Source organism: Callospermophilus lateralis, chromosome 1, assembly GCF_048772815.1.
Source record: "Callospermophilus lateralis isolate mCalLat2 chromosome 1, mCalLat2.hap1, whole genome shotgun sequence".
In the NCBI taxonomy this organism is placed as follows: domain Eukaryota; kingdom Metazoa; phylum Chordata; class Mammalia; order Rodentia; family Sciuridae; genus Callospermophilus; species Callospermophilus lateralis.
Window position 1 is genome coordinate 159,061,967 of NC_135305.1, and position 26,361 is coordinate 159,088,327.

Sequence of the window (26,361 nt, forward strand, 5' to 3'; positions counted from 1 at the left end):
CTGCACACAAGCTCCCTCCCTGACCCCTGCCAAGCCACCACCACCCCCGCCGCCTGGCAGTCCCCCCTTCTCCCGCTTCACCTTTCAGCACTTTTTACAACTTCTGTAATTCTGTCATTGAAGGGAGGTGGCAGAGCCCAGAGACCCCCAGGCCAAGCTCTGGCTCCAGGGCTGGCCATCCTACCTGATGGACGTGTGGCTCTGGGCTCTGCTCTTTGAGCCTCAGTTTCCTTATCTATAAAGTGGGGAGGTGGCTGTACCTCCCCCAGGGCTGCTGGGAGGCTGGACCAAGTGACACCGAGGACCTGCATCATCTGATGCCTGGCACCAGTGGGAGGTCAGGGGCTGCCACCCAGGGCTGGCTTCCTCACGGTCCATTCACCCCCACCCTGCCCCAGTCCCAGGCAGACCATGGGCCACAGGAGGACAAGGCTTCAGCTGACCCCTCCCTGTCACACTGCCTGGGCCTCCACGGTGCCTGCAGATAGCAGGTGCCCATCAAGCTACATGGTGAGTTTGCTGAACTGTGAGGACAGGGGCTGTATGAGTTTCCTGCGGCTGCTGTAACAAATGATCCGAAAACTTGGTAGCTCGGTCCCATCCAGGTCTTCCCACGGACCTCCTCTCTCCCAGCAGGGATATTCCCCAGCAGGTTTCATCCACAACAATGACCATCCTCCCAGGTGTGTGTATTACAGTGTGTGACACCCGGTCACCAGACTAGGTGGGCCAGGTTCTGCCCTACAGAGCCCAGGATTGCAAAGAGTGACATTCCTGAAGGGGAGCTGTCCTGCCATTCCAGGCTTCACATGGGGTCTGCACTCAAGGCTGCCAAGGAACGGGGCAGATTCCTCCTCCAGGATCCCAAAATGCAACTTCTTCCTGAGAGGCCCGGGAAGGATACCTGGACCTTATTGGCCTCATCTTGCAGGTATGGAAAACTGAGGCCCAAGGTTCAGGGTCACTCAGCCAGGAACGTGCGGAGTTGGCACTCAAACCCTGGTCTTCCTGTCCTCACCCAGACTCAGAGGCTCCCGTGAGGTCAGCAGACCATGTCACCAGGGCCAGACGCCAGTCCACTCTCCCAGACAAGACCACCTGCTGGGAGCAGCGCTCAGCTTTCTGTACATGCACACACGTGCACACCAGATGTCCATCCTTTAACTACTCACTGAGCACCTGCTGCGTACGTGATACTGAGCTAGTCACGGGGATACCACGGTCGACAGTGAGACTGGGCTTTGCTCTCACAGGCTTCCAGATGTCAGGCAGACAAGAACAAGTAACACAGAGACCCAGCGTGGACTGTGGGTGTGGGAAGCCGCCTCTGGGGCCAGGCACATTTACACTGAGCCCAGAGGACAGCAAAGAAAGAGGCCAGGTGATGAGGTCATGTCCCGGGCAGGCACCAGCAGGTGGGCAGGCCCAGGACTGGAAGTGGCACCGGGAGTCCAAGGGCAGCACCAGGCTGCAAAGTAGAGGCCACCAGGAGATACAGGCTTGAGCCAGAACAAGCCCAGACCAGAGGCCAGAGGGCCAGGGCAGTGGGCCTGGCCAAGGAGGCCAGGAGGGGACAGTCAGGGAGGAAAGACCCCGAGGGCAGGGACTGGGAAGCCCCAAGGTGCAGAAAGCTCAGCTGGACCCTGAGGTTGCTCTGTGCATAGGCTGCAGACCTGAGAGTGGCCTTGACACCTCTGAGGCTCCCTAAGGGTTCCTCCACTCGCCACATCCCTAACAATGTACAAGAAAGTCATGGGGAGCGCCCAGCACGCATCTCAGCACATGCCCGGGTTACACAAGGCAGGTGCACCCTGGACCCCCCCGCAGGTGAGCATGTGCAGGTTAGCAGGCGCTCGGCTGATGGACAGTACACCTGAGCGCAGTAGGCTGCAGACAGACAGGCAGACTCGTGAGTGAAGACGGCAAGTGACGACCTGACCGCGCAGAATAAGAGCTGCTCAGAAGATGTCTCGGCAGCTTTGTTCACAGTAGCCTCAATCTAGATGTAACTGAAACCCGAGCGATGGTGGGGTGCATGGGTAAGCTGTGGCCTCGGGCACGGTAGCCTCGATGGTGGGGTGCATGGGTAAGCTGTGGCCTCGGGCACGGTAGCCTGCAATCCCAGCAACTCCGGAGGCTGAGGTAGGAGGACCTCACTTCCCAGCCATGGGAAGGCTGCAGCCAGGCCCCCAGTGCCATGCCAGAAGGCCACCTTTGATGTGGGGATGAGGAGGATGGCCTTTGCCTGTTCCTGATCTATGAGCTTGTGGGAACGGTACTGGTGCTTGGATCTCCCAGGGACAGCAGGACAGCTGTGAGGTGTGACACATGTTCCAGGGTCCCCAGGGTCCAGGCCACCCTCCAGGGTCTCTGCCTACGTTGACACTACTGCAACCACACTGCCTCTCAAGGCCCAAGCACCTCTGTAAATATCCTGGGTAGAACAGGGTCCCCTAGTCATGCCATCTGGAACCTCAGCATGTGGCCTTATTGGAAATAGGGGGCTGGCAATGTGGCTCAGTGGTAGAGCGCCTACCTAGCATGCATGCTGGGTACATCCCCAGCACCCCAAAAAGAAAAGAAAGAAAAAAAAAGAAACAGAATCTCTGGAGATGCAGTTAGCTAAGAGGTACTCATGGTAGATGAGGGGAGGTGGACCCTAAACCCAGTGACTGATGTCCTTAAAAGAGAAAGGGGTGGACATCAGACAGACCCAGAGGAGGCGGCCATGGAAGCAGGAGTCAGAGATTCCAGTGGCAGTGCCACAGGGCAAGAGGCCTGAGGTAAGCTGAAAGGGGCCAGAGAGGTGCTATGGTTTGGATTTGAGGTGTCCCCAAAACACTCCTGTGTGTCAGAGGTGACATCATTGGGTTAAGAGAGCTTTATCTATTGGGCATGATGGCGCACACCTGTAATCCCAGCAACTTGAGGCCGAGGCAGGAAGATTCCAAATTCAAGGCCAGCCTCAGCAATTTAGGGAGACCCTAAGCAAGTCTGTGAGGCTCCGTCTCAAAATAACAAAATGAAAAGAGCTGGGGATGGGGCTTGTGGTTGAGCACCCTGGGTTCAACCCCAGGAGCCTCCCATCCACTGATAGGGATGAAGTGGGTGCTAACCGTAGGCAGCAGGGTGTGGCTGGAGGAGCAGGTCGCTGGGGTGTGCCTTGGGGTCTATGTTTTGTCCCAGTGAGCCGAGCTCTCTCTGCGTCCTGGTTGCCATGCCCTGAGCAGCTTTCCACACCAATGCCCTTGCACGGAGGTGCTCTGCCTGACCTCGGCCCTAGCTGTGGCATTCACAGATCTCAGACTGAAACCCTGGGCCAAAGTAAACTTCTCCTCCTTGGCCTTGTCCTTCCCAGGTCCAGCAAGGAAAAGCTGACTGAAGCAGAGCCATCTCCCCTCAGAGCCCCTGGCCCTGCTGGCACACAGATTTTGGACCCCTGCCTGCAGAGCTGTGAGGGGACACGTGTTGCTGTCATAAGCACCCAGTTTCCTGCAGCAATGGGTCACGGCAGCCCCTGGAGACCAAACCAGCAGACATCAGAGAAAGGCCCAGAGAGGGTGCGCAGGTGATTTTCACTGAGCTGAAGTTCATACTGAACAAGACTTGGTTCAAAGGGGAGGAAAAGACGCCCTTGGGGACATATTTTACTGAGCACTGACCCTGGGAATAACCTGAGGGTTGGACTGGTAAGTGACCTTCCCCAAATGACCCAGGCGGTAGAGGCAGGGCTGGGACTGGAGCCGGGTAAGCAGACTCCACACCTGCATGGTGCAGAGTCTCAGTGTTGCGAGATGAAGACTCAGAGGGTGACTGACGGTGACAAGGGTAGCAAGTGTTCTGAGTGTGCTCATCGCCATGCATTGGCCAAGGTGGTAGACTTCATGTTGCACGTATTTTCACAACCACCCTGCCCCGCCTCCACCAAGACTTAGTAGGAAAAAAATGCAAAACACCCTACGGATCATCTTCACGTTGATTCGCGTTGCAGGGCAGTGTTTGGGATCCGCGGGGTTTAACTGAATATATCGAAATTCCCTTCTCCTGTTCCCTTTCACTTTTCCCTCCCGTGCCGATGAGAAAAATCCCAAGAACTAATCCTACTGCTCGGCAGAGACGCCTGCGCTGGTGGTTTTCCTCCACTCCCGAGGCCTAAGCTGTTCCTGCACAGCCCAAGGACTTTCTGCAGACCCGAGAGTGTCTCTTCACACCTGTCTCCTGGGTCCAATGGCTTGGAGATCTGTAATTCACTCCCTGGGTGCTGACGAGTCATTTCTACACCCTGCTTTCTAAATGACAAGATGGACTCCAAAAAACAGGCAAAGAAGTGCTTTCTTTTTTCTTTTTTGGTACTGGGGGTGGAACCCAGGGGTGCTTAACCACTGAGCCACATCCCCAGCCCTTTCTTGTATTTTATTTAGAGACAGGGTGTCACCGAGTTGTTTAGGGACTTGCTAAATTGCTGAGGCTGGCTTTGAGTTGGTGATCCTCCTCCTGCCTCAGCCTCCTGAGCAGCTGGGATTATATGTCTGCACCACTGTGCCTGGCTAAGAAATAGCTTTCCTGTTGTTTTTTTACAGTGGAGACTGAACCCCGGGTGTTCCTCCACTGAGCTACATCCCCAGCCTGTTTTGAGACAGGGTCTCACTAAGTTACCCAGGCTGGTCCTGAACTTGCAATCCTCCTGCCTCAGCCTCCTGAGAAGCTGGGATCACAGGAAGGAAGTGTTCTATCATCTGGATGCTTCCAGAGAGTGGGAGAGAGGAGACCCCCCCAGGTAGCTCTGAGAAACGGGGCACCCCATGCTAGGAGCTGAGAAAGCCATGCTGGCTGCCCTGGAAGGCTCCCCTGAGAACCCCCCACCTCCCCAGGATTCAGACAGCTGCACCCCTAAATCATCAGCCTGCCGAAGCCTCTGCCCAGAGTCACAGCTGGCACAAGGTGCAGCCCGATGGTCTCCCTGTTCCTTCTCTGAGAGACTTCAGCAGCGGGAGGGAGACCACCGGCCCAGCACCTGCACGGGGCCTCTCCACTCAGGGCTGCAGCCTGGCAGGAGCCCAGGGTCCCCACTGGGACCCACTCCAGCTGCTTCCTGACAAGCCCAGCAGGGGACAGGAGGCTGTGGGGACACAGCGAAGCTCCCCAGCTGCAGCAGATGGAACCCAGCTGAGGGGCAGCTCAGAACTATGCTTTCAGGCCCCTGGCCCAGGCCCTCGCGCCTCTGCAGCTTCAGTGGGGCGGGCAGGCAGGCAGTTCCCAGGTCATCGGCAGAGGCCTCTGTGTGCCCTCAGAAACGTTATAGGCAAGAATATGGCATCAGGTCCCTTGGATAAGTACAACTTAGTTCCCGCATGGTCCAGCATCCCCTGCTGAGGCACCTGCCTGCGGATCTGAGAACACGCAGAAAGGCTTGTGTACAGAGGCACACGGCAGGGTGACAAGGGGGGACAGCCCCAGAGTCCAAACAAACCGCTCCATCTGCAAAATGGAAAACGACTCAGCCATAAAAAGGAACAAAGTAGCTACTGACACCTGCTCAAAAAGGGGCAAAGCTGGAAAACATGACCCAAGTAAAAGGAGGCAGACAGAGGACCACGCTGGATGACCCCTGTGCAAAGTCCCGGAAGAGGCAGATCCACGGACACAGAGAGAGCAGCGCCATACTAACTCCAGAATGCCAAACCCGCTGGCCGCCTTCCCCCTCTGCTCTCCACCAGTCTAACTTAGTCTTAATGAATCGGCCTGCTTTGGACATACTTCTGTCCACTTTTAAAATATAGATATGTATGTAGGTATGTGCATATATATTTTTTGTTTCTGGGAATAGAACCCAGGAGTGCTTAACTACTGAGACACATCCCTAGTCCTTTTTATTTTTATTTCTTAAAAAAAATATATTAATTTGACTGCTTGTATTTAATTTATATATATATATATATATATATATATATTTTTTTTTTTTTTGCTTGTTGATAGACCTTTATTTTATTTGTTTATATGTGGTGCTGAGAATCAAACCCAGTGCCTCCCACGTGCCAGGCAAGCGTGCTACTGCTGAGCTCCAGTCCCAACCCTTATTTTTTATTTTGAGACAGGGTCTCAATAGGTTGCTTAGGGTCTCTTTAAATTGCTAAGGCTGGCTCTGAACTTGTGATCCTGCTGTCTCAGCCACCTAAGAAGCTGGGATTACAGGCACAGCCACCATACCTGGCTAAAAATATGCTTTTAGGATGAATTATTAAGTGCATGCAAATTTGGAAATCACCAGATCGTCCTAGAACACTGAATTTTTTATCATCATTGAAGTAACCCTTTAATAGTGTTTTTGCCTTAAAATACATTTTTCTTTTCTTTTTTAATTTTTTTAAAATTGTAGACGGACAAATACCTTTATTTTATTGATTTCTTTTTATGTGGTGCTGAGGATGGAACCCAGTGCCTCACCCGTGCAAGGCAAGCGCTCTATCACTGAGCCACAACCCCAGCTCCCAAATAAATTTTTCTTACATTCATACAGCTCCATGGTTTTCCCTTGGAGTGTCATTTCCCAGCTTTTTACTCAATCTCTGTAACTAATAAAATCCATGTCCTTGTGCGTGTGTCACTGGGGACAAAACCTAGGACCTCACCCACGCCAGGCATGCACTCCACCACTGAGCCACCACACATTTTTGGTACTGGGGATCGAACCCAGGGGCATTCACCACTGAGCTGTATCCCCAGCTCCTTTTATCTTTTATTTTGAGACAGGGTCTTGCTAGTTGCTTAGGGTCCCACTAAGTTGCTGAAGCTGGCCTTGAAATTTTGATCCTTCTGTCTCAGCCTCCCAAACAGCTGGGATTACAGATCTGTGCCCAGCTGACCCCAGGGGTTTTCTCAGGCTAAAGAGATGATTCTGAGATCCCTCAAGGTGGAAGTCAGAGGTAGGTCTGATTTGCAGGGGAAGAGGCCGTTGGCCAGTACAGGACAGAGGGGGCTTAGGAGGCCCAGCTCAGACCCACTGTCCGTCCTTGTATCCCAACAGCAGCAGAGGGCTGGCATGAAGGTTCTGGGTAGCTGTTCATAGGATGTGACAGTGGAGTGGACCCAGTGCCAGTCAGACATGGGCTGCTGTCCCTAGGGGGCTGCAGGCCCCCTATAAGAGCCTCAAATCTCTTTCCAGAAACCACAGCTTTGTCTAAGGGGCCGTGTGATCTGACCCCTGCTGGCCCTGACCTCATCTTCAGCCACTCTGGCCTGGGTCTTCGTGTACCCCACCCCAGCCTCCCGGGTCTCTGACTCTTGCCCCGGGGCCTCTGTGCTACTTGCTTCTTGCGTTAAGTACTTCCAGGGCTTACACTGTCACCTCACTAGGCTCAATTGTGACAGCCTCCGTCTCTAAAGAAGCCTCAGGTCACTACCGTGCACCCTGGTCAGCTCCTCTATGGTGCTGCTGGCCTCTGGACCCAAGCCACCGTCGGTCCACGTGCTCATCAACCATCTCCTCCTTCAGGAGGGCAGGGTCTCTGTCCTGTCTAAGGTGTCCCAGGGCAGGGAGGGAACCCGGGGCAGCCTGCTAAGCAAACCTGTGTCACCATCTGCCAACCCAGGCTCCCCAGCTTCTCGCAGAGCAGGGGTGAGAGTCAATGTGGCACCAGGACGCGGGCAGCAGCGCCGCAGGACAGTCCCCCTCGCCCGGGCGGCCCTCTTACCTTCATGCTTCTGGAACTCCTCCTCGGAGAAGCTGACGTCCTTGTGGGAGAGGTTGGTCATGAGCTGCTTGTTCTCCTCCTGCAGCTGGGCGATCTGGGACAGCAGGTCCTGCGCCTCCCCCCGCCACACGTCCTCCACCAGCTCCAGCTCCTGCCAGGGCAGGGACAGCGGTGCAGTCACAGCATGCCCAGGGCAGTGGCCTCACCCCCACTGCCCACAGGGAGCATCTCAGGTGGCTGGGGCTCTGGGCCACCCTGATCCCCATGAGACCCAGGCCTTGGGCAGAAGGATAGGAAAGGCCGCAGCCATCCCCACAGGCACCTGCCCCTGGGCCCAGCTGAGACTGCTCTTCAGTGATCACCCGGGGCCACAGGTCCCAACCACTTCTGGGGTGGGGAAGACCCTGGGGAGGCCCAGGCTGCCAGGGCCACTGGCCCAAAGTTTCTCTTCAGGCCTCTGGAGCAACTCAATAAGCCACTCAGAGGTGCCAATTCTCTCATTTGGGAACCAAAACATACAGGCAGATGTGAGGAGATCAAGATCAGTCCATTAAAAGGATTCTGTGGCCGGGCACAACTGCATGTGCCTATATCCCAGCTACTCAGGAGGCCGAGGCAAGAGGATCACAGTTAGAGGCCAGCCTCTGCAACTTAGCAGGCATACATCGGGCTCTGCGAATCAGAGAATATTCTGTGTAATTGTCTTAAACTAAAAATGGGGGCTGGGGTGTTGCTCAGTGGTAGAGAGCTTGCCTAGCAAGTGTGAGGGGCTGGGTTTGATTCTAAGTATCCCATAAAAATAAATAAATAAAATAAAGGTATTGTGTCCATCTACAATTTAAAAAAAATTCATTAAAAAAGTACACACACACACATTAAAAAAAATATAAAAGGGCTGGGGATGTGGCTCAACAGTAAAGTGGCCGAGTTCAATCCCCAGAACCTCAAATAACAACAAAAAGAGTATTTTGTGGATGACTGTAACCAAAACCACAAATAATTGCAAATGGTAACAAGGATGTGAAATGGGAGCTCAGACACATGGCTGATGGGACAGGAATAGCAAGCACTCAGCTAGTTGAGTGGCTTGGCTGCTCCCAGCACGGCCAACACAGAGGGGCCCCAGCCGCCCCAGGAGCCACGAAGACACATGTCCACACCAACACATGTGGGTGTGGATGTGTGTGGCAGCCTGAGGTAGAAACAACCTCTGTCCATCAACCGATGAGCAGGTTAAAAAAAAATGGGGTGTATTCAAACACGAAATACTGCATGGACACAAACAGGCCTCGTGCTACACGAGCTCATGTCCTTTCTGTTCTTTTGATACTGGGGACTGACCCCAGGGGCACTATATCATGAGTCACATCTCCAGCTCCTTTTACTTTTTTCTTTTTTTTTTGAATTTTTTTTTTTTTAATATTTATTTTTTAGTTCTCGGCGGACACAACATCTTTGTTTGTATGTGGTGCTAAGGATCGAACCCGGGCCGCATGCATGCCAGGTGAGCACACTACCTCTTGAGCAATATCCCCAGCCCTCCTTTTACTTTTTGAGACAGGGTTTCGCCAAGTTACTGAAGCTGGCCTCAAACTTGCAATCCTCCTGCCTCAGCCTCCCAAGGCGCTGGGATTACAGGTGTGGGCCACCACAATAGGCTTTCATGGTCTTATTTCTATGAAATGTCCAGAACAAGTAGACCCCCAAAGTCAGAAGGCACATTGGTGGCTTCTAGCGCCACAGCTCTGGGGATGCGGGACGAGGAGTGACTGACATGGGTGTGTGTTTTCTTTTTGCGGTGATGAAAATGTTCTAAAATTGACTGTAACAACGTGCACAGCTCTGAACACGCTGTCGACCTCTGAGTGGTGCACTTTCAATAGGTGAGTTGTATGTGAATCACACTCAATAAAGCTTCAAAAAAGAGGAGTTTGGTAAAAGCATAAACTAGTGACAAAGCACTCTTGCAGCTGTCAGATGCAAGCATGGTTAGGGGCTCAGATCCTGGGGTCTGTCGCTCCAGTTTGAGTCCTGTTTCTGCTACTCACTAGCGGGTCGTGGGCAATCTAACCCTTGGGTGGCCTGGAGACAGGTTCTCGTGAGGATTAAGTGGTCACTCCCTGCAGAGGCTGGAAACAGTGCCTTGCCCCAGCAGGTCCTGCTGACCCTGCTCCCCCTGCTATCGGCCACAAGCCAAGCAAGGCCCAGACGTGCTCCCCAGTCCCATCTCCTCCCTTGGAAAGCCTTGGCACTGGGGAGACAAGAGGGAATAACTAAATATATAGGCAGCTGGTTGAAGACCCTCAGATGAAGGCTGGGGGCTGGGGTGGAGGAGGGATGGATAGGTGCAGCCTGGAAGCTGACCAGGATCCGGCAGCCCTGAGTCTCTGCCCCCACCTGGCACAGGCTGGGCATCCAGCAGGCTCCGTGAATCAGAGTGTTCTGTGTAACTGGCTAGGACAGGAAACCAGTGGTCCCCAAAGATGACCACACCCTATTCCCCAGAATCTGACAAGGTTACCTTACGTGGCAAAAGGGACTTGGCAGCTATGATTAAGTCAAGGATTTTTTTTTTTTTTTTTTTTTTGTACTGGGGATTGAACCCTGGGGCACTTCACCACTGAGCCACATCCCCAGCCCTTTTTATATTTATTTAGAGACAGGGTTTCGCTAGGTTGCTTAGGGCCTCACTAAGTTGCTGAGGCTGGCTTTGAACTTGCGATCCTCCTGCCTCAGCCTCCTGAGCCACTGGGATTACAGGTGGGCGCCACTGTGCCGGGCAAAGGTAAGGGTCTTGGGATTGGGGGAATGGTCCTGCATGATCAGAGTGGGCCTGTGAAATCACAGGGGCCTCATAAGAGGGAGGAAGGGGAGCCAGGGTCAGAGTTGGAGACCACACAGCCTCGAAACAGAGATCTAAGTTAGATCAGAAGATGCTGCCATGCTGGCTGTGAAGACGGGGTGCGTGCAACCAGGGTCCTGAGACTGGACAAGGTAAAGGAGAGGATTGGCCTCCAGAGCCTCCCGGAGGAAGGCAGCCTTCTTGTGCCTTGGTTTTACTTTATCATCATCATCATCATTATTTTTGTGCTTGTGGTGCCGGGGATCAAACCCAGGCCTGGCATGGGCTAAGCGTGCGCTCTACCCCTGAGCCGCGCCCTGGGCCCTGACTCCTGGATCTCAACCCAGTGAGGCCCAATCCTGTCTTCCCCACTGCAGAACTGTATCCAGAACTATCCACATGGACAGTATCACGGGGATCCACAACACTGTATCACACTGTATCCATGTGTGTTCATAAGATGGTTCAGTCCAGCAGCGCATAATAAATTTAGGCTGGTTTTTTGGGGGAGGGGTTAGCTGTGGTGTTTATTTTTATTTTGTGGTACCAGGGATTGAACCCAGAGGTGCTTTACCACTGAGCCACATCCGCAGCCTCTTTTATTTTGAGACCCTCCTCCTGCCCACCAGAGATGAAGACAGACGTCAACTTTCTCTTCTTCTGCTCCCTTCTCCCAGTGAGCTGAGGTCAGTGTTAGAGAGCAGGTTCTTGCCTCTGGGCGGACCATGGGGAATTTAATCCTGCCTCATACAGCGGAAAAGGCTGCAGCAGGGAGTTACTGCTGATTCATGAAGTTCTTGGACTTCTCTCAGCCCCAACCATCCTGAAACCCCTTCTCCAGCCTATGAGGGCCAGCACCTCCCTACCTCCTCTCCCATTCCCGTTTCCCACCCCCTCTGTTCCTCCATACGGGTCTTATTTGTGCACCTTACAGAGCCACATGCACTCCTACCTCAGGACCTTGGCACTTGCCATGTCTTCAACCTGGAAGCTTCCCCCAGAACTCTCTGTGGCTGGCTCCTACACTGCACTTGGATCTCAGTTCAGAGGGCACCTCCTTGGAGAAGACTTCCTGTCTCCCCAGCTGGTAGACCTCCACTAGCCAGTCCCTTTCACATCTCATTGTTTTATTTTCTTTGTGTCACTTAATCACAACCTGATTATTATTATTATTTTTTTAAATTTACTTCCTGGGCTGGGGTTATAGCTCAGTGGTAGAACACTTGCCTAGCATGTGTGAGGCGCTGGGTTTGAATCTCAGCACCGAACAATATAAAAATAAATAAAGAAAGGTCCATTGACAACTAAAAAATATATATTAAAAAAAAATGTACTTCTTAGCCATGTGCCACTCTCCTATAACCCCATCTACTCAGGAGGCCAAGGCAGGAGGATCACAGGTTTGGGACCAGCTAGGGTAACTTAGTAAGACCCTGTCTCAAAATAAAAAGGGCTGGGAATGGAGCTGAGTGGTAAAGTGCCCCTGGGTTCCATCCACAGTACCAAAAATAAAATTTAAAAAAATCCACCTTCTCACGTTAGAATTGTACCATCCCACAGAGTAGCCACAGGACTCTGTGGTGGCTGTGGAGCCTCGAGGTGGCTGTGGAGCCTCGAGATGTGGCTGATCTGTACTGAAACACTCAGGGGGGGGGGGGGTCAAGCACACATCAGATTTCAACAATGCACAGGAATAAAAGATGGCAGAAGTATCTCATGAACAACTTTCACATTGAATATATGTCGACATGAAAATGCTCTGGATATACCAGGCTCTAGAAGGTGCATCAAATTTCACCTCGTCTCTTTCTACTACCACAGCCAGCCACAATCTATATCCTTCTTTCTTTCCTTTTTTTTTAATGGTGCCGAAAACCAAACCCAGGGCCTCATGCACACCAGGCAAGTGCTCTACCATGGAGCCACATCCCCAGTCTGCCAAATTCTTTTTTTTTTTTTAATTTTAATATTTATTTTTTAGTTTTTCGGCGGACACAACATCTTTGTTTGTATGTGGTGCTGAGGATCAAACCCGGGCCTCACGCATGCCAGGTAAGCGCGCTACCGCTTGAGCCACATCCCCAGCCCCAAGTCTGCCAAATTCTGTCTTTCTTTCTTTCTTTCTTTCTTTTTTTTTTTTGGTACTGAGGATGGAGCCCAGGGGTGCTTCACCATGGAGCTCTGTCCCCAGTTCCTTTTTTTTTTTTTTTTCTGGTAGTTACAGATGGACAGCCTGCCTTTATTTTTATTTTATTTATTTTTATGTGATGTTAAGGATCAAACTCAGGGCCTCACACGTGGTAAGCAAGTGCTCTGCCACTGAGCTAAAGCCAGAGCCTCCCCTCCACACACAGTTCTTTTTATTTTTATTTTGACACAGGGTCTCACTGAGTTGCTTAGGGCCTCACTAAGTTGCTAAGGCTGGCCTCCAACTTGCAATCTTCGTGCCTCAGCTTCCCAAGTTTCTGGGATCATAGGTGTGCACCCCCCTGCCTGGCTGCCACATTCTATTTCTATGAGCTAAAAGGCCAGGGCCACCAGACTAAACCCTCATCTGTCATGGTCACTGCAGCCTCCCCAGTGCCCAGAACAGTGCCTGGCTCATAGTAGGTGCTCAAGAAACACCTGTGTTGAATGCGGGCAGGCTTTGCTCATGTCTGTGCCTTTGCATCCACACAGCCACTGTTTTCTAAAGACAGCCTGTTTCCCCTGTCTTCTGTCATCCCCATCACCCTCCTGCTGCCTGATGTGAGACTCAGTTTTTCTCTGCTCTGCATCACTGAGGAGAGCACTCTGCATGCCGTGGCCCATCAACAGTGTTGCAGACTGAATAAGGAGAGAACAGAACAGGTCTGTGGCCTGGGCTGACTGAGTGAGTCCAGGTGTCTGTGGGTGGAGGGGCGCAGGCTTCCCTGTAGTCAGACTCACTGGCTGGTCGGGGGAGGGAAGGAAAGGAGGAGGGGGGAGGACAGGACATACCAATGCTCACTAACAAGATTCTTGTGGAAACAGCACCTTGAAGAATCATCAAAGCTGCAGAAGAAACATCAGAGGAGTCTCTCCCTCCTCCAAGAATAGCAAGTGCAGAGGCCTGGGCTGGGCAGGCGGGCAGCTGTGACTCCCTGTTTACAAATAAGCCCGGGCCCTGGACGCCCAGAGCTGGGGCGCTGACCGCATTCCAGAAGCAACAAGTGCAGGTGGCCTGGTGACCTCCGGGTGACTGCCTCCCAGGCCAGCAGGGGCAGAACCAAAGAGCTGGGGTGGGGGCGGAGGGACCCCAGGACTTTTGTGGGACCTGGGCTGAGCCCTGCAGGCCCTGAAAATAAAGCCAGCTTCCTGGGAGATTGCCAGTCCCTTCCCTCCCAGGCCCTGGCAGGGAGGAGGTGCCGGGGCAAGAGCAGAGGTGTCTGGGGTGGGGGGTCCCCGATATTATCCTGTGGGCACCTAGGCGAGGGTTCAGACCTGAAGCTCCCACTGCCAATTCCCTCCTGGGCAGGCTCTGGCCTGAGCCCTCAGTGCACATTAACCCCCACCTACAGGCTGGGGGCCATGGTTACCCCACTTCACAGCTGAGGAAACTGAGGCACAAAGTGGCTAGGAGATTTGCCCACGATCACATAGCCTGTGAGTGAATGCTGGGATGTGAAACCGGGCTATCTAGCTCCAAAGTCCCTGCTCCTAAGAATCTTGAAATTAATTATAGGACTCGGGCATGTCCAAGTTCCCAGTGTGACCTTGGTCACCCAACTCTTAGGAGCTCCAGTTTCTTCCTGGCCCCAGGGTATAGGATCCCCAAGGACAGTAACGGTGAGTCCTGGAGCAAGTGGTCTTCACCCACCAGCGGACCTGCCCTCAGGTCTAGGCAGCATACCCAGCTGTGGCCATTTTCCTTGAAAACACACAGATTCACCACAGCATAGATGAGATGATGGCCTGCCAGAGAGGTTCAGAGAGGCCAACTTAACTTCCTGAGGCCACTCAGCAAGCCAGAGCCTGCTTGGCACCCAGATCCTGATCCCCCAGGGAAAGGCGGTTTCCTCCCATTCTCAGGTCTGCCAGGCGCTCCAGGCCTGAGGTTAGGGCAGGAAACCACATGTCTCCCACTTCCTTTTCCTCAGGCACCTCGTCTGGACAGTGGGGAGGCCCCGATTTAAAAAGCTTCAGCTCCCAGGGCAGAGGCTAGACCTTGGAGCATCCCCCTCCCCCAATTCCAGCAGAATGGGGAAGAAACATTGGGATTACCTCCTCTAGGCTTGGGACTCTCTCATGGCTAACGGGACAAATCCCTCCTGCACTCTGACCCTCTGTTTCCTCATCTGTAAAATGAAGTCCTACCTCATAGAGTTCTGTGAGGATTCAAGATAAAATCAAGGCAGGGAGAGCACTTCGGAATACAGGTTAATAAACTAAGGGAACGCTGGGAAGAAAGTTGCAAATATAAGCCCAGAGGCTGAGGGCTTAGTGGTTAAGAGGTCACACATCTCTGCTCTGGGGGAACTTGAGGTAGAATAAAAAAGGGGACTGGTGTGACTGGTGTTAGGTCTTCTAGGGTCACACTGAAGGGCAGGGGACTTATTAATTTGTGGAAGAGAATAATATCCAAGCACTTTATCTACATCATCACATTTAATAAGAATGGTGGATTCTATTTTGATTATTATTTGACAGATGAGGCAACAAAGCACAGAGAGGTTCAGCAACTTACCCAAGGTCACAGAGCTATTAAGCAGGTGAAGGTGGCACTGGAACTCAGGTTTGACTCTAGAGAAGTGCTCTTAAACTACTGGTGGTATATGCCGACTGCCCATCACTGGGCAGAGAGGGTCAGGGGCCTCCCTCCCTCATCCAGGACGGACTGGATGTTTCCTGCCACAACCTCAGCCCTGGACGCTCCTGGCAGACCTTTCAGACTAAGAATGAGAGGAAACTGCCTTTCCTTACTCTAGTCCCTGTCATACATACACATCCACAGCCACCTGCAGTTGCCCGAGGCTGAGGGTCCTTGGGTCCCAGAGCCCCACTGCCCAGGTGGGTAGACTGAGGCCACTGCCCACCTTCTGGTGCTTGCGCTCTTTCTCGATGCGGTCCATCCTCTCCAGGCGCAGGCGATCCAGCTCGAGGCGCAGCTCGTCCAACTCGGGAGCGACGTGGTGGCGACTGACCAGCACCTCCAGGATCTCCAGGACCCTCACGACCTTGGGCATGAGGCGCGCGATGGCCTCGCAGCCGTGCTGGTCAATGACCCGCTCGAACTCATGGCCCACGAGCGACGCGATGTCGTACACGTCCATGACGGTCAGCTCGGCCACGTTCTTCTCCAGCGCCGACTCGGCCGCCAGCGGCGACCCCCGCTCCTCCTCCATGGCCGTTCGGGCCTCTCCGCCCGCCAACTAGTGCAACTCGCAAACTTGCGGCGATCGCGGGCAGCGCCGGCCGGGCCCACCCCGCGCCGAGCCGGCCGCGCGCAGGGGCCAGTGGCCAGGGCGCCCCGGGGGCGCGGGCGGGCGCGGGCGGGGACCGCGCGAGCCCGAGGTCAGCGCCCGGCGGCGGGTCTGGGCGCCGCGCGGCCGGCTCCCGCGGGAGGAGGACGAGGACGAGGAGGAGGAAGGCGCGCGCGTGCGCAGGCCGGCGCCTCCCAAGTTGGGAAGCGAGTTGGGCAATGGAGGCGCGGGTCCCGCGGCGCGCCCCCGCCCGCGCCCGGAGGAAGGGCGGCGCGGCCCCTCCGGGAAACTTTGGCGGCGCGGGCGCGGCCCGGTGGCCGCTCCCCTCGGGATGCCGCGAGCCCCGCCCCGGCCCCGGCCTGGCGAGGGGCGCGCCGCCCTCCTGCGCTCCGGGCGCGCCGCGGGCCCGCGCCTCCTGCGCCTCCCGCGCCTCCCCGCGCCTCCCCGCGCCGAGCCTCCCCGAACCTCCCCGCGCTAAGCCGCCGCCCCGCAGCCCCGCCGCAGCCCCCGCGCCCGGACGCGCCGCTCGCTGCTCCGGCGCGGCCCTGGCTCCTCCTCCACCCGCCGCCGGGAGGGGTCGGGGGTGGCCCGGAGGAGAGCGGGTGGCGGGCGCCGCCTGTCTCGGCCCGACTCGCTGCTGAAGGGCGGGGGACGTCCGCCTTAGGGAGGAGCGGCGGGGTCAGAAGGTGGGCTCCGGGATGCGGCTCAGCCGGGAAAGAGAGTGCGGACCCCGGCCGCAGACCCTCCCGCTGCTCCGTCGCCAGCAGGACCGGGCGGCGCCTTTCTGCGCTCCAGTCGACTGACCCCGGAGAGGGGCAATGGAGCGCGGGGTCCTCCGTCCCCAAGGCCACGGGGCTGCCCCGCCCGCCGATCCACACCATTAGCGGCTCCCGGTGACAGAGACATCACTCCACCGTGAAGGAGAGGCCGGGGTTTGAATCTCAGAGCAGAGATTTCTTGTCCCAAGTCGCCTCTCCTTTGGGCCTTGCGAAGTCCACTTGTCCATCAGACCCCAACCCACCCGGGAGAGCCTTTTCTGAACACGCTTGGTTATATAAGGGCCCCTGGAATCCCACCATCCGGCCCCCATCTAAATTGCTCTCAGAATGCGGAGTTGTGACACTCTGGCTACAGATTAGCCCTCACGCTCAGGCCGTGGGGTCCTTAGTCCTTGAGAACAGAAATCTCAAGACCCTATAGCCATAAAGCCCACCCCAACCTGGCACATATTTATTAGGAAAAAAATTTTAAAAGGTGTGTGGGGGGTGTGGCTCAAGATCACAAGTATGTGCAAGACCCTAGTTCAATCTCCAGCACTGAAAAATGTAAAAAAAATAGATAATGTTTTGGGGCTGGGGATGTGGCTCAAGCGGTAGCACGCTCTCCTGGCATGCGTGCGGCCTGGGTTAGATCCTCAGCACCACATACAAACAAAGATGTTGTGTCCACCGAAAACTAAGAAATAAATATTTAAAAAATTCTCTCTCTCTGTCTCTCTCTCTGTCTCTTTCTCTGTCTCTCTCTCTTAAAAAAAAAAAAAAAAAAGATAATGTTTTAAAGTTTAAAACTTATTGAGTATTTGCTTTACATTTAGCTAAAAAATATGTAGTGCTAAATAATAAATATGCATATATATATATATATATATATATATATATATATATAATATTTACCACGTGCCAAGCATTATTCTGTGCTATAGAGATGTCACCTTGTTAAATCCTTATTCTGTGGGTTCTCATTGTGGCTCGAGGGGTCCACAGTGGCCAAAGGTCTCAATGAAGTTGTCCCTTTTCCCAGCAGATAACTGCCTGAGGCTGGATGTTCTTCATATAGATAAATACCAAACAGAGCCCAGCAGACAGGATGCCAGAGCAGACCCAAGGGTCCAGTGCCCTTCTGATGAGCTGGACCTGGTACAGACTTGTAGAAAACATAAAACATGCTGGACATGGTGGCACCTGCCTATAATCACAGCAAATCAGGAGGCTGAGGCAAAAGGATCACAAACTTGAGGCCAGCCTCAGCAATTTAGTGAGACCCTGTCAAAATACAAAATCAAAAGGGCCGGGATGTAACGCAGTGGTAGAGCGCTCCTGGATTCAATCCCTTGAACAAATGTATATATATTACTCATACATACATATATATACTTTATGTATAATCTACCTAACAAAAGCTTTTTAGGGCCTTTGGTTTGGTGGGGATTTTTTGTTTGTTTGTTTGGCACAGGACCACTGAGCGCCCCTCCAGCCTCTTCGACAGTTTTCAGGAGCATAAAGGAGTCCTGACACCAGAGAGCTTGGGAACTGCTGCCTTAGAGCACCCTCGGCAGGGGTCATTATGACCCCTGTGTACCAGTGAAGAAGCCCAGGCTCCCAGCAGTTGGCAACTTCACTGAGGCCAGGCTGTTTGCAAGTCAGGGTAGGCCTGAGGGGTGTGGGCTGGGGGTGTGCAGAACACCCCTCCTTCCTCCAGCCCCGCCAAGCCTGTGCCACCTGTGTTCAGAGCAACCTGGGCAAGGTGGGCATGGCACTGCCCAAGGCCAAGGCCAGGAGGTGAGGGGAAGCTATCTCCACAGCAACAAGTTGCCTCAAAATTCACGTCTTAGAAACTTACTCTCTCGCAGTTCTGGTAACCAGTCTAAAAATGGAAGTATCCCCCAGTCATGGTGGTGCACACCTGTGATCCCTGAGGCTCTAGAGGCTGAGGCAGGAGGATTGCAAGTTCAAAGCCAGCCTCAGCAAAAGCGAGGCTCTAAGCAACTCAGTGAGACCCTGTCTCTAGAATAGGGCTGGGAAGTGGCTCAGTGATCGAGTGCCCCTGAGTGCTGCAGTCAGGCTGCAGCAAAATAATGGGGAGGGGGGGGGGCGTGTGACGAGCAACTTGTGTACATTGGGAGCCGTGTATTTATACATTCCACACAGCTTATCTTAATTAGCATAAAATACATATAGCAGTCAACCAATAAGGAATCTCCACACTTAATGTTAAGGTCTCTAAACAAGTCTGGATGGCGCCTGGCATTTTGCCAGAGAAAATGGTTAATGTTAGAGTCTGTAAACAAGTCTGGATGGCACCTGGCAAAATGCCAGAGGGAGTGGCTTGTGAAGTAACCCCAGCGAGCCATTAAGTGTGGAGATTCCTTATTGGTTGACTGCTATATCTATTTTATGCTAATTAGATAAGCTGTGTGGAATGTATAAATACCGCTCCTGTCCTACAATTAACGGCTCCCACTCCTGCTGTATCAATCTACACAAGTTGTTGGTCACCCCCTGGTTAGTTTGCTGCAGCCGGACTGCAGCACCTGAGTTCAATCCCTGGTACCTCTCCAAAATATGAAGGGTCATCAAGGCCACATTCCCCACCAAGGCTGCAGCGGTGCGCCCCCCTCCAGCCCTTGGAGTTTTGGCGGCTCCAGGTGCTCCGGGGTTCTATGGCACATCACTCCGCCTCTTCCCACTTGACCTTCCTCTGTGTGTCTCCTCTGGCTCCTGCCAGGTACCAGCCACTGGCTTCAGGGCCCTCCTGGGTAGCCAGATGAGGTTCTCATTTCAGGGTCCTCCATCCATCCATCTGCCAAGGCCTTTTGTCAAACAAGGCCACTGTCACAGGTTCCAGGCATTATGAGAAGGTTACCCCCTGTTCTGAGAGGAGGAGACGCTCAGGGTCCGTCACTACAGCAGATCCAGTAACCTGCCCCACAGCACTGGGAGCTGAACCCAGTTTTGCCCCGGGGTCAGTGGAAGAGTCAGTCCTGAGCACCTGAGTCGGGGCAGCTTTGCCTCAAGGTAGCAAAGATCACTGAGTCGGCTGGGTCAGGACAAGGATTCAGGAGCCGCTGTGCCAGCCGGCAGCCTGTCCCTCAGGATGGAAGCAGGAAAAGAACCAGGGGGTGCAAACCAAGGGGAGGCAAGCCGGGTGCAGACTCTAAAATACAAACTAGGGCTGGGGAGGTGCCCCTGAATTCAATCCCTGGTACCTACCCCCTCCCACAAATAAAAAGATGGGGAGGCAAGAGTCAGAGATGACCCCAGATGGTGACCTGAGTTCTTAGAGAAGAATTAGACGTAGACAGAAGCTGGGTGGGGCTGGGACTCAGTGGTAGAGCACTTGCCTAGCATGTGTGAGGTACTGGGTTCAATTCTCAGCACCACATATAAAAAAACAAACAAAACAAATAAAGGTCCATCAATAACTAATAAAATTTTTTTAAAAAAGTAGACAGAAGCTGTTGGGGGCTGGGGATGTGGCTCAAGCAGTAGCGTGCTCGCCTGGCATGCGTTTGGCCCAGGTTCCATCCTCAGCACCACGGGCAAACGAAGATGTTGTGTCTGCCGAAAAATTGAAAAATAAATGTTAAAAATTCTCTCTCTCTCTCTCTCTCTCTCCTTCTCTCTCTCTCTCTCTCTCTCTCTCTCTCTCTCTCTCCTTCTCTCTCTCTTAAAAAAAAAAAAAAAAGAAGCTGTTGGGCCCAGCTGAGAAACTCCAGAGCCACTATTAACATTCCGATTAGCACTGGCACTGACCAGGTATGTGACCTCTGGCAGGTCATGTGACCTCTCAGCACCTCACCTTTCCCTCCTATACAGTGGGATGTACCTATCGAGAGGGTAAATGTTATTATTAAATAAATCACATTCGTACCAGCCATACAAAATGCTATGAAAATCTAATATTATTATTCTTGAAATCTGTAGGAGTTGTTGGGTGTTGTGGCGCACATCCATGGTAGAGGAAGCTGATGCAGGAGGATCACAAGTTCAAAGCCAGCCTCAGCAACTTAGTGAGGCCCTAAGCAACTTGGTGAGAACCTGTCTCTTAAAAAAAATAAAAATAAAAAATCAGAAATTAAAAGAGCTGGGGATGTGGTTCAGTGGGTATGTGCCCCTGGGTTCAATCCCTGGTTAAAAAAAAAAAAAAAAAAAAAAGAAAAAAAAAAAAAAGAAAGAAAGAAAAGAAATCTGGAGGAATTCTCTGGATGTAGATACAAATGTAGACGTGTATCTCAGAACTGTAGACAGATGTGAGCTGAGTGTGGTGGCGCACACCTGTCATCCTAGCCACTCAGGAGGCTGAGGCAAGAAGATTGAAAATTCAAGGCCAGCCTCAGCAATTTAGTGAGGCCCTCAACAATTTAGTGGGAGCCTGTCTCAAAATAAAAAAAATTAAAAAGGGCTGGGGAATGAGCTCAGTGGTAGAACATCCCTGAATTCAATTCCCATGAAAAAAATCCAAATAATATCTACTTATTATACTTAGTCTCTCTTTGTCCTTAGTGTGTCTCTGTCTCTGTCTCTCTGTTCCTGGAGATGGAACTCAGGGTTGCTATATCACTGAGTTACATCCCCAGCCATTTTTATTTTTTTTGATTTTTTAACATTTTGAGATAGAGCCTGGCTACGTTGCTGGGCTGGCCTGGAATTTTCGATCCTCCTGCCTCAGCCTCCTAAGTCACTGGGGATTATAGGCATGAGCCACCTTGTCCAGCTTTGATTGGATTTTTTTTTTTAAGAGAGAGAGAGAGACTGAGAATTTTAATATTTATTTTTTAGTTTTCGGCAGACACAATATCTTTGTTTGTATGTGGTGCTGAGGATGGAACCCGGGCCGCACGCATGCCAGGCAAGCGCGGGACTGCTTGAGCCACATCCCCAGCCCTTGATTGGATTTTAATTAAATTTATTTGGTGATCTTGTGTTCTATCATTTCTTTTTTTCTCTTCTTTTGGAGGAGGAATTCATAATTATGCTTTTTAAAAAATATTTATTTATTTATTTTTTAGTTGTAGTTGGAGGCAATACCTTTATTTCACTTATTTATTTTTATATGGTGCTGAGGATCGAACCCAGGGTCTCCAACGTGCGAGGAGAATGCTCTAGGGCTAAACCACAGCCCCAGGCCCCCGTTTTATGCTTTCTTATTTCAATACAAATCAGAAGTGATGCTAACCTCCTCCTTTTTTATATAATTTTTTTGAAGATATTTTTTAGTTGTCAATGGATCTTTTATATTATTTATTTATCTGTGGTGCTGAGGACCAAAACCAGGGCCTCGCACGTGCCAGGCAAGTGGTCTATCCCTGAGCCACAGCTCCAGCCCCCTAACCTCCTAAAAGGGAGGTTAGATGATTCTTGTTAGATGATTCCTGTTGTTTTACCAGGATGCACAGACAGCATTTCTCTCTGGTTCCTGATTTGCATTACGCCCCCCACCCCTGCTTCAAAAGAAAACCTTGATAGTGATCACGAATCCTCACTTTCCATTCTCCCCTGCTCCCGACCCTAGGTAACTACTAACCTGCTTCCCATCTCTGTGGAATGCTATTCTGAACATGTCCTGGGCACGGAGTCATACAACAAGTGGAATTAACATGTGTGGCTTCTTTGGCTGAGCATCCTGTCTTTAAAGGTCATCCACGACGTAGCCGGTCTCAGTACTTTATTCCTTTTTATGGTTGAAGAATATTCTATGGCATGATTATACCACATCTTGTTAGCGGTTCATCAGTGGGTGGGCGTTCCCACCATCTTCCCCCTTTTGGCTATTATGAATCACGGTGGATGTTTGTGTGTCCATGGCAGTTTTGTGTGGGTGGACATTTTCATTTCTCTTAGAAGGGACACTGGGCCCAGGACTGAATCTCTGGTCACATGGGAATTAACGACTCTGCTTAACCTTTTGGGGACCTGCCAGACTGCTTTACAGAGGGGCTGCGCCTTCTCCCTCCCCCCAGTGATGCCCAAACATCCCAACTTCTCCATGTCTCACCAGCTCTTGCGGTTGTCTGTCCTCTGGACTGTAACCATCCCTGTGGCTGTGAAGTGGCGTGGCACTGTGCTTCTTATTTGCCTAGCATTTTTTTTAATATTTATTTTTTTTAGTTGTAGTTGGACACAATAACTTTATTTCACTTGTTTATTTTTGTATGTGGTGCTGAGAATCGAACCCAGGGTCTTGCATGTGCGAGGTGAGCGCTCTACTGCTGAGCCACAACCCCAGCCCCATTTGCCTAGCATTTTAAAAAAAGGAAATTAAGTGAGAAAGTGAATCAACTTAAATTCATATGTTACATAAATAATAGGAGACATGGAACCTGGATATGGCAACAATCTTGAAGGTGCTACTTTTTTCTTTTTTGAGATGGAGGGTCTCACTGAGTTGCCCAGGCTGACCTTGAACACTTGATCCTCTGCTTCAGCCCTAGTGTCCAGAGTTGCTGGGATTATGGGCATGAGCCACTGTGCCCTTCTGTATGAAGCTGCTACTTAAATGATTAAGGATCGCCTTTTTATTTTTTTAAATATTTATTTTTTAGTTGTTGTTGGACACAATATCTTTATTTTTATTTATTTATTTTTATATGGTGCTGAGGATTGAACCCAGGGCTTCACACATGCTAGGAAAGCGCTCTACCACTGAGCCACAATCCCAGCCCAAAGATCACCTCTTTAATAAAGAGTATTTTTAATATGCTTAGGCCTGTAATACCAGCAACTCTGGAGGCTGAGGCCAGAGGATCACAAATTTGAGGCCAGTCTCAGCAATTTAGTGAGATCCTGTCTCAAAAAAAAAAAAAAAAAAAAAAAATGAGCCAGGCACAGTGGCACACACTTGTAATCCCAGTGGCTCTAGAGGATAAGGCAGGAGGATCATGAGCTCACAGCCAGCCTCAGCAAATATGAGGTGCTAAGCAACTCAGTGAGACCCTGTCTCTAAATAAAATACAAATAGGGCTGGGGATGTGGCTCAGTGGTGGAGTGTCCCTGAGTTCAATCGCCAGTACCAAAAAGAAAGAAAAATAAAAATAAAAAGAGAGAGAGGGAGAGTGCGAGAGTGAGAAAGGGAGAAAGTGCCAGGCATCTTTTAAAATTTTTAAAGGTAAAACACACACCTGGGCTGAGGCTGTAGCTCAGTGGTAAAGTATTTGCCTCACGTGTGGGAGGCATTGGTTTCGATCCTCAGCACCACATAAAAATACATAAAGATACTGTGTGTTTATCTACAACTAACTAAATAAATAAACACACACACACACACACACACACACACACACATATATATATATATTTATATGGTAAAGCACACAGCTGTTTAGAAAAGTAAATATCACAAGAGGATATAGGACAATATACAAAGGAATGAAAATCATTGCCAGACATAAGCCAGGTTTGACTCTCCCCAGAATACAGAAGTGATACACAGACAATGACCAACCCCGCAAGCCAACACCACGTCCAGTCTTATACCAACCTGTGTGGCATGGTCAGGGACGGCTTCCTGCAGGAGGGAGGCCTGGTGGCACAGAAAGAAGGGGAGAGGCCACAGATGGCAGGCTTGAGGCTCAGGGCAGAACCCACTCTGTGTGTGCAAGTCCACAGTCTGGGGCCATGGGAGGGGGCAATGACAGGAAAGAGAATCAGAAGCTCCCCGTGGGCCAAGTCAGAGAATGCTTCTCTGTTTCAGTTTGTTTCATTCATAAAATGGGAATCATCTCAATCAGCACCTCTCCCCAGGATTTTTGTGGGGATTGAGTGAGTTAAAATATGTGAAGTGCTTAGCACTGTTTCCCCAGTCTCTAAGCACCCGGCACCCTGCTGGTCCTTTAAGTCCTCTATAAACCATGCCTGTCAATCTCAGAACCCCATTTTAGGCAGAGAGAGCATCCACATGGCAGATTTAATTTTCTCAGCGTCCATAGGAGGAACAGAAGATCTGCTTTTACCGACACAGTGATGGACAACACCTGCTGGGAGGGTGTCCAGATGCCTGCACTGGGCACAGCACCAAGACGTGACTTGTGGAAGCAGGCATGCAAGTTGGGGCCAGAGTAGAACTGTCAGAGCAAATAGAAACGGATTTGAGTCTGTCCCCTGCAGGTGTCTTCATGCATCCTGCACAGGGAGCTCCAGCTGCCTCTGAATATCACAGGACAATGACTTACAGACTAAGAGCTTGCTGAAATGTTTGTGAAACAATTATAGGATGTCTGAGAATTGCTTTAAACGAGTGGTTGGATTACAGGAGACATAAACATGGCCATTCCTTTACTGACTGTGGAAGTTGGGATATGGGTGCATGGTGGCTCATTATGCTGTCCTCCCTCCTCTTGTAATATTTGACAAATTTCCTAATGAAAAACTTTCTTTCTTTCTTTCTTTCTTTCTTTCTTTCTTTCTTTCTTTCTTTCTTTCTTTCTTCTTTCTTTCTTTCTTTCTTTTTTCTTTTTCTTTCTCTTTTTTTTGTTGTTGCTTGGTCTTTTAAAGAAAGACTATATGGGCTTGCTGGGTGTGGTAGCACATACGACTGTAATCCCAGCAATCAAGGAGGCTGAGACAGGAGGATTGCAAGTTGGAGGCCAGCCTGGGCAACTTAGGCAGATCCTGTCTCAAAACAAAAACCCAAAACCAATGAAAAAAAAAGAGGGGGGCTGGGGAGGTAGCTCAGTGGTCCAGTGCCCCTGGGTTCAATCCCCTGTACCAAAGGGGGGAAAAAATAGACTCTGGGCTTGAAGGAGGGATGAAGCCTAGCACGGACCCTTCCTCCATCCTTGGTAACAGAGATTCGGTGACACAGACCTGGTGAGAGGATGGGCTCTGGGGAGTGTTGGGAGGCGTCTCTGGGACTCGTTCTAGGGTCCCCATAGTGAGGGTAGCAGGAAGAGCTGCAGGCAGATGACACGCAGTTCCTCACCCTGTGAGCCACCTGGGCTGGGCACATGGCAGACAGAAGCAGTGATTCTGTGGAAGGAGAAGTCACTGCTTCCTGGAAAATGAGGCCACAGGGCCTGGGAAACCGCACCAGGGCTGGAGAGGAAACTGGGGGCACCCAGGGGCAGCTGGCAGTGAGCTTGCCCAGCGCTCCTCCGTCTGCTGCCCTGGCTGGTCCTGTGGACAGATCCCAGGGGCTGAGAATATGAAACAGCCTCACGGTTTACACACCTGTCCACCCGCGCCGCCTCTGCTTTCTACAGTCACTGCTTTGGATTTGCCTTTTCTCCTCCATCTCCCACTCCTCCTATTCAACGTGGTGGGGTGGGGGGGGTGGGGTCATGAGTCATGTTGACGTCATCACTTTAAATGGAAGAAATGTCACTCAAGACTCCTGGTCATCTGCACTGACTTCTGCTTGGTTATCACACCCCCTGCAACCAGGGGACATCTCATCAGAGAAGTGATCTGACTCCCCCAAATCCATCTTGGGTGGGGCTGGGGTTGTAGCTCAGTGGGGAAGTGCTTGCCTCACAGGTGTGAGGCACTGGGTTTGATCTTCAGCACCGCATATAAATAAAAAAATTAAATAAAGGTATTGTGTCCATTCACAACTGAAAAAAAATATTTAAAAAACCCATCTTGGGAAACAAAATATCACACCTTAAACAGCA

At 51.6% G+C, this 26,361-nt stretch overlaps 1 protein-coding gene across 5 annotated transcripts in view; it reads right to left on the reverse strand.

The window, feature by feature from the left end:
• The window catches only part of Rilpl1 (Rab interacting lysosomal protein like 1), a 34,718-nt gene extending 18,667 nt beyond the window's left edge, over positions 1–16,051 (reverse strand). For 4 of the 5 annotated variants that reach the window (XM_076838258.2, XM_076839712.2, XM_076840462.1 and 1 more), the window contains exons 1-2: positions 15,588–16,051; positions 7,692–7,842 (exon numbers count right to left, since the gene is read on the reverse strand). In XM_076838258.2, coding sequence (XP_076694373.1) covers positions 7,692–7,842; positions 15,588–15,896 — 460 coding nt within the window. In that variant the 5' untranslated portion in view covers positions 15,897–16,051. The remainder of the gene's footprint in view (positions 1–7,691; positions 7,843–15,587) is intronic. The other variant, XM_076839074.2, reaches the window with a different exon arrangement.
• Positions 16,052–26,361: the final 10,310 nt, after the last annotated feature.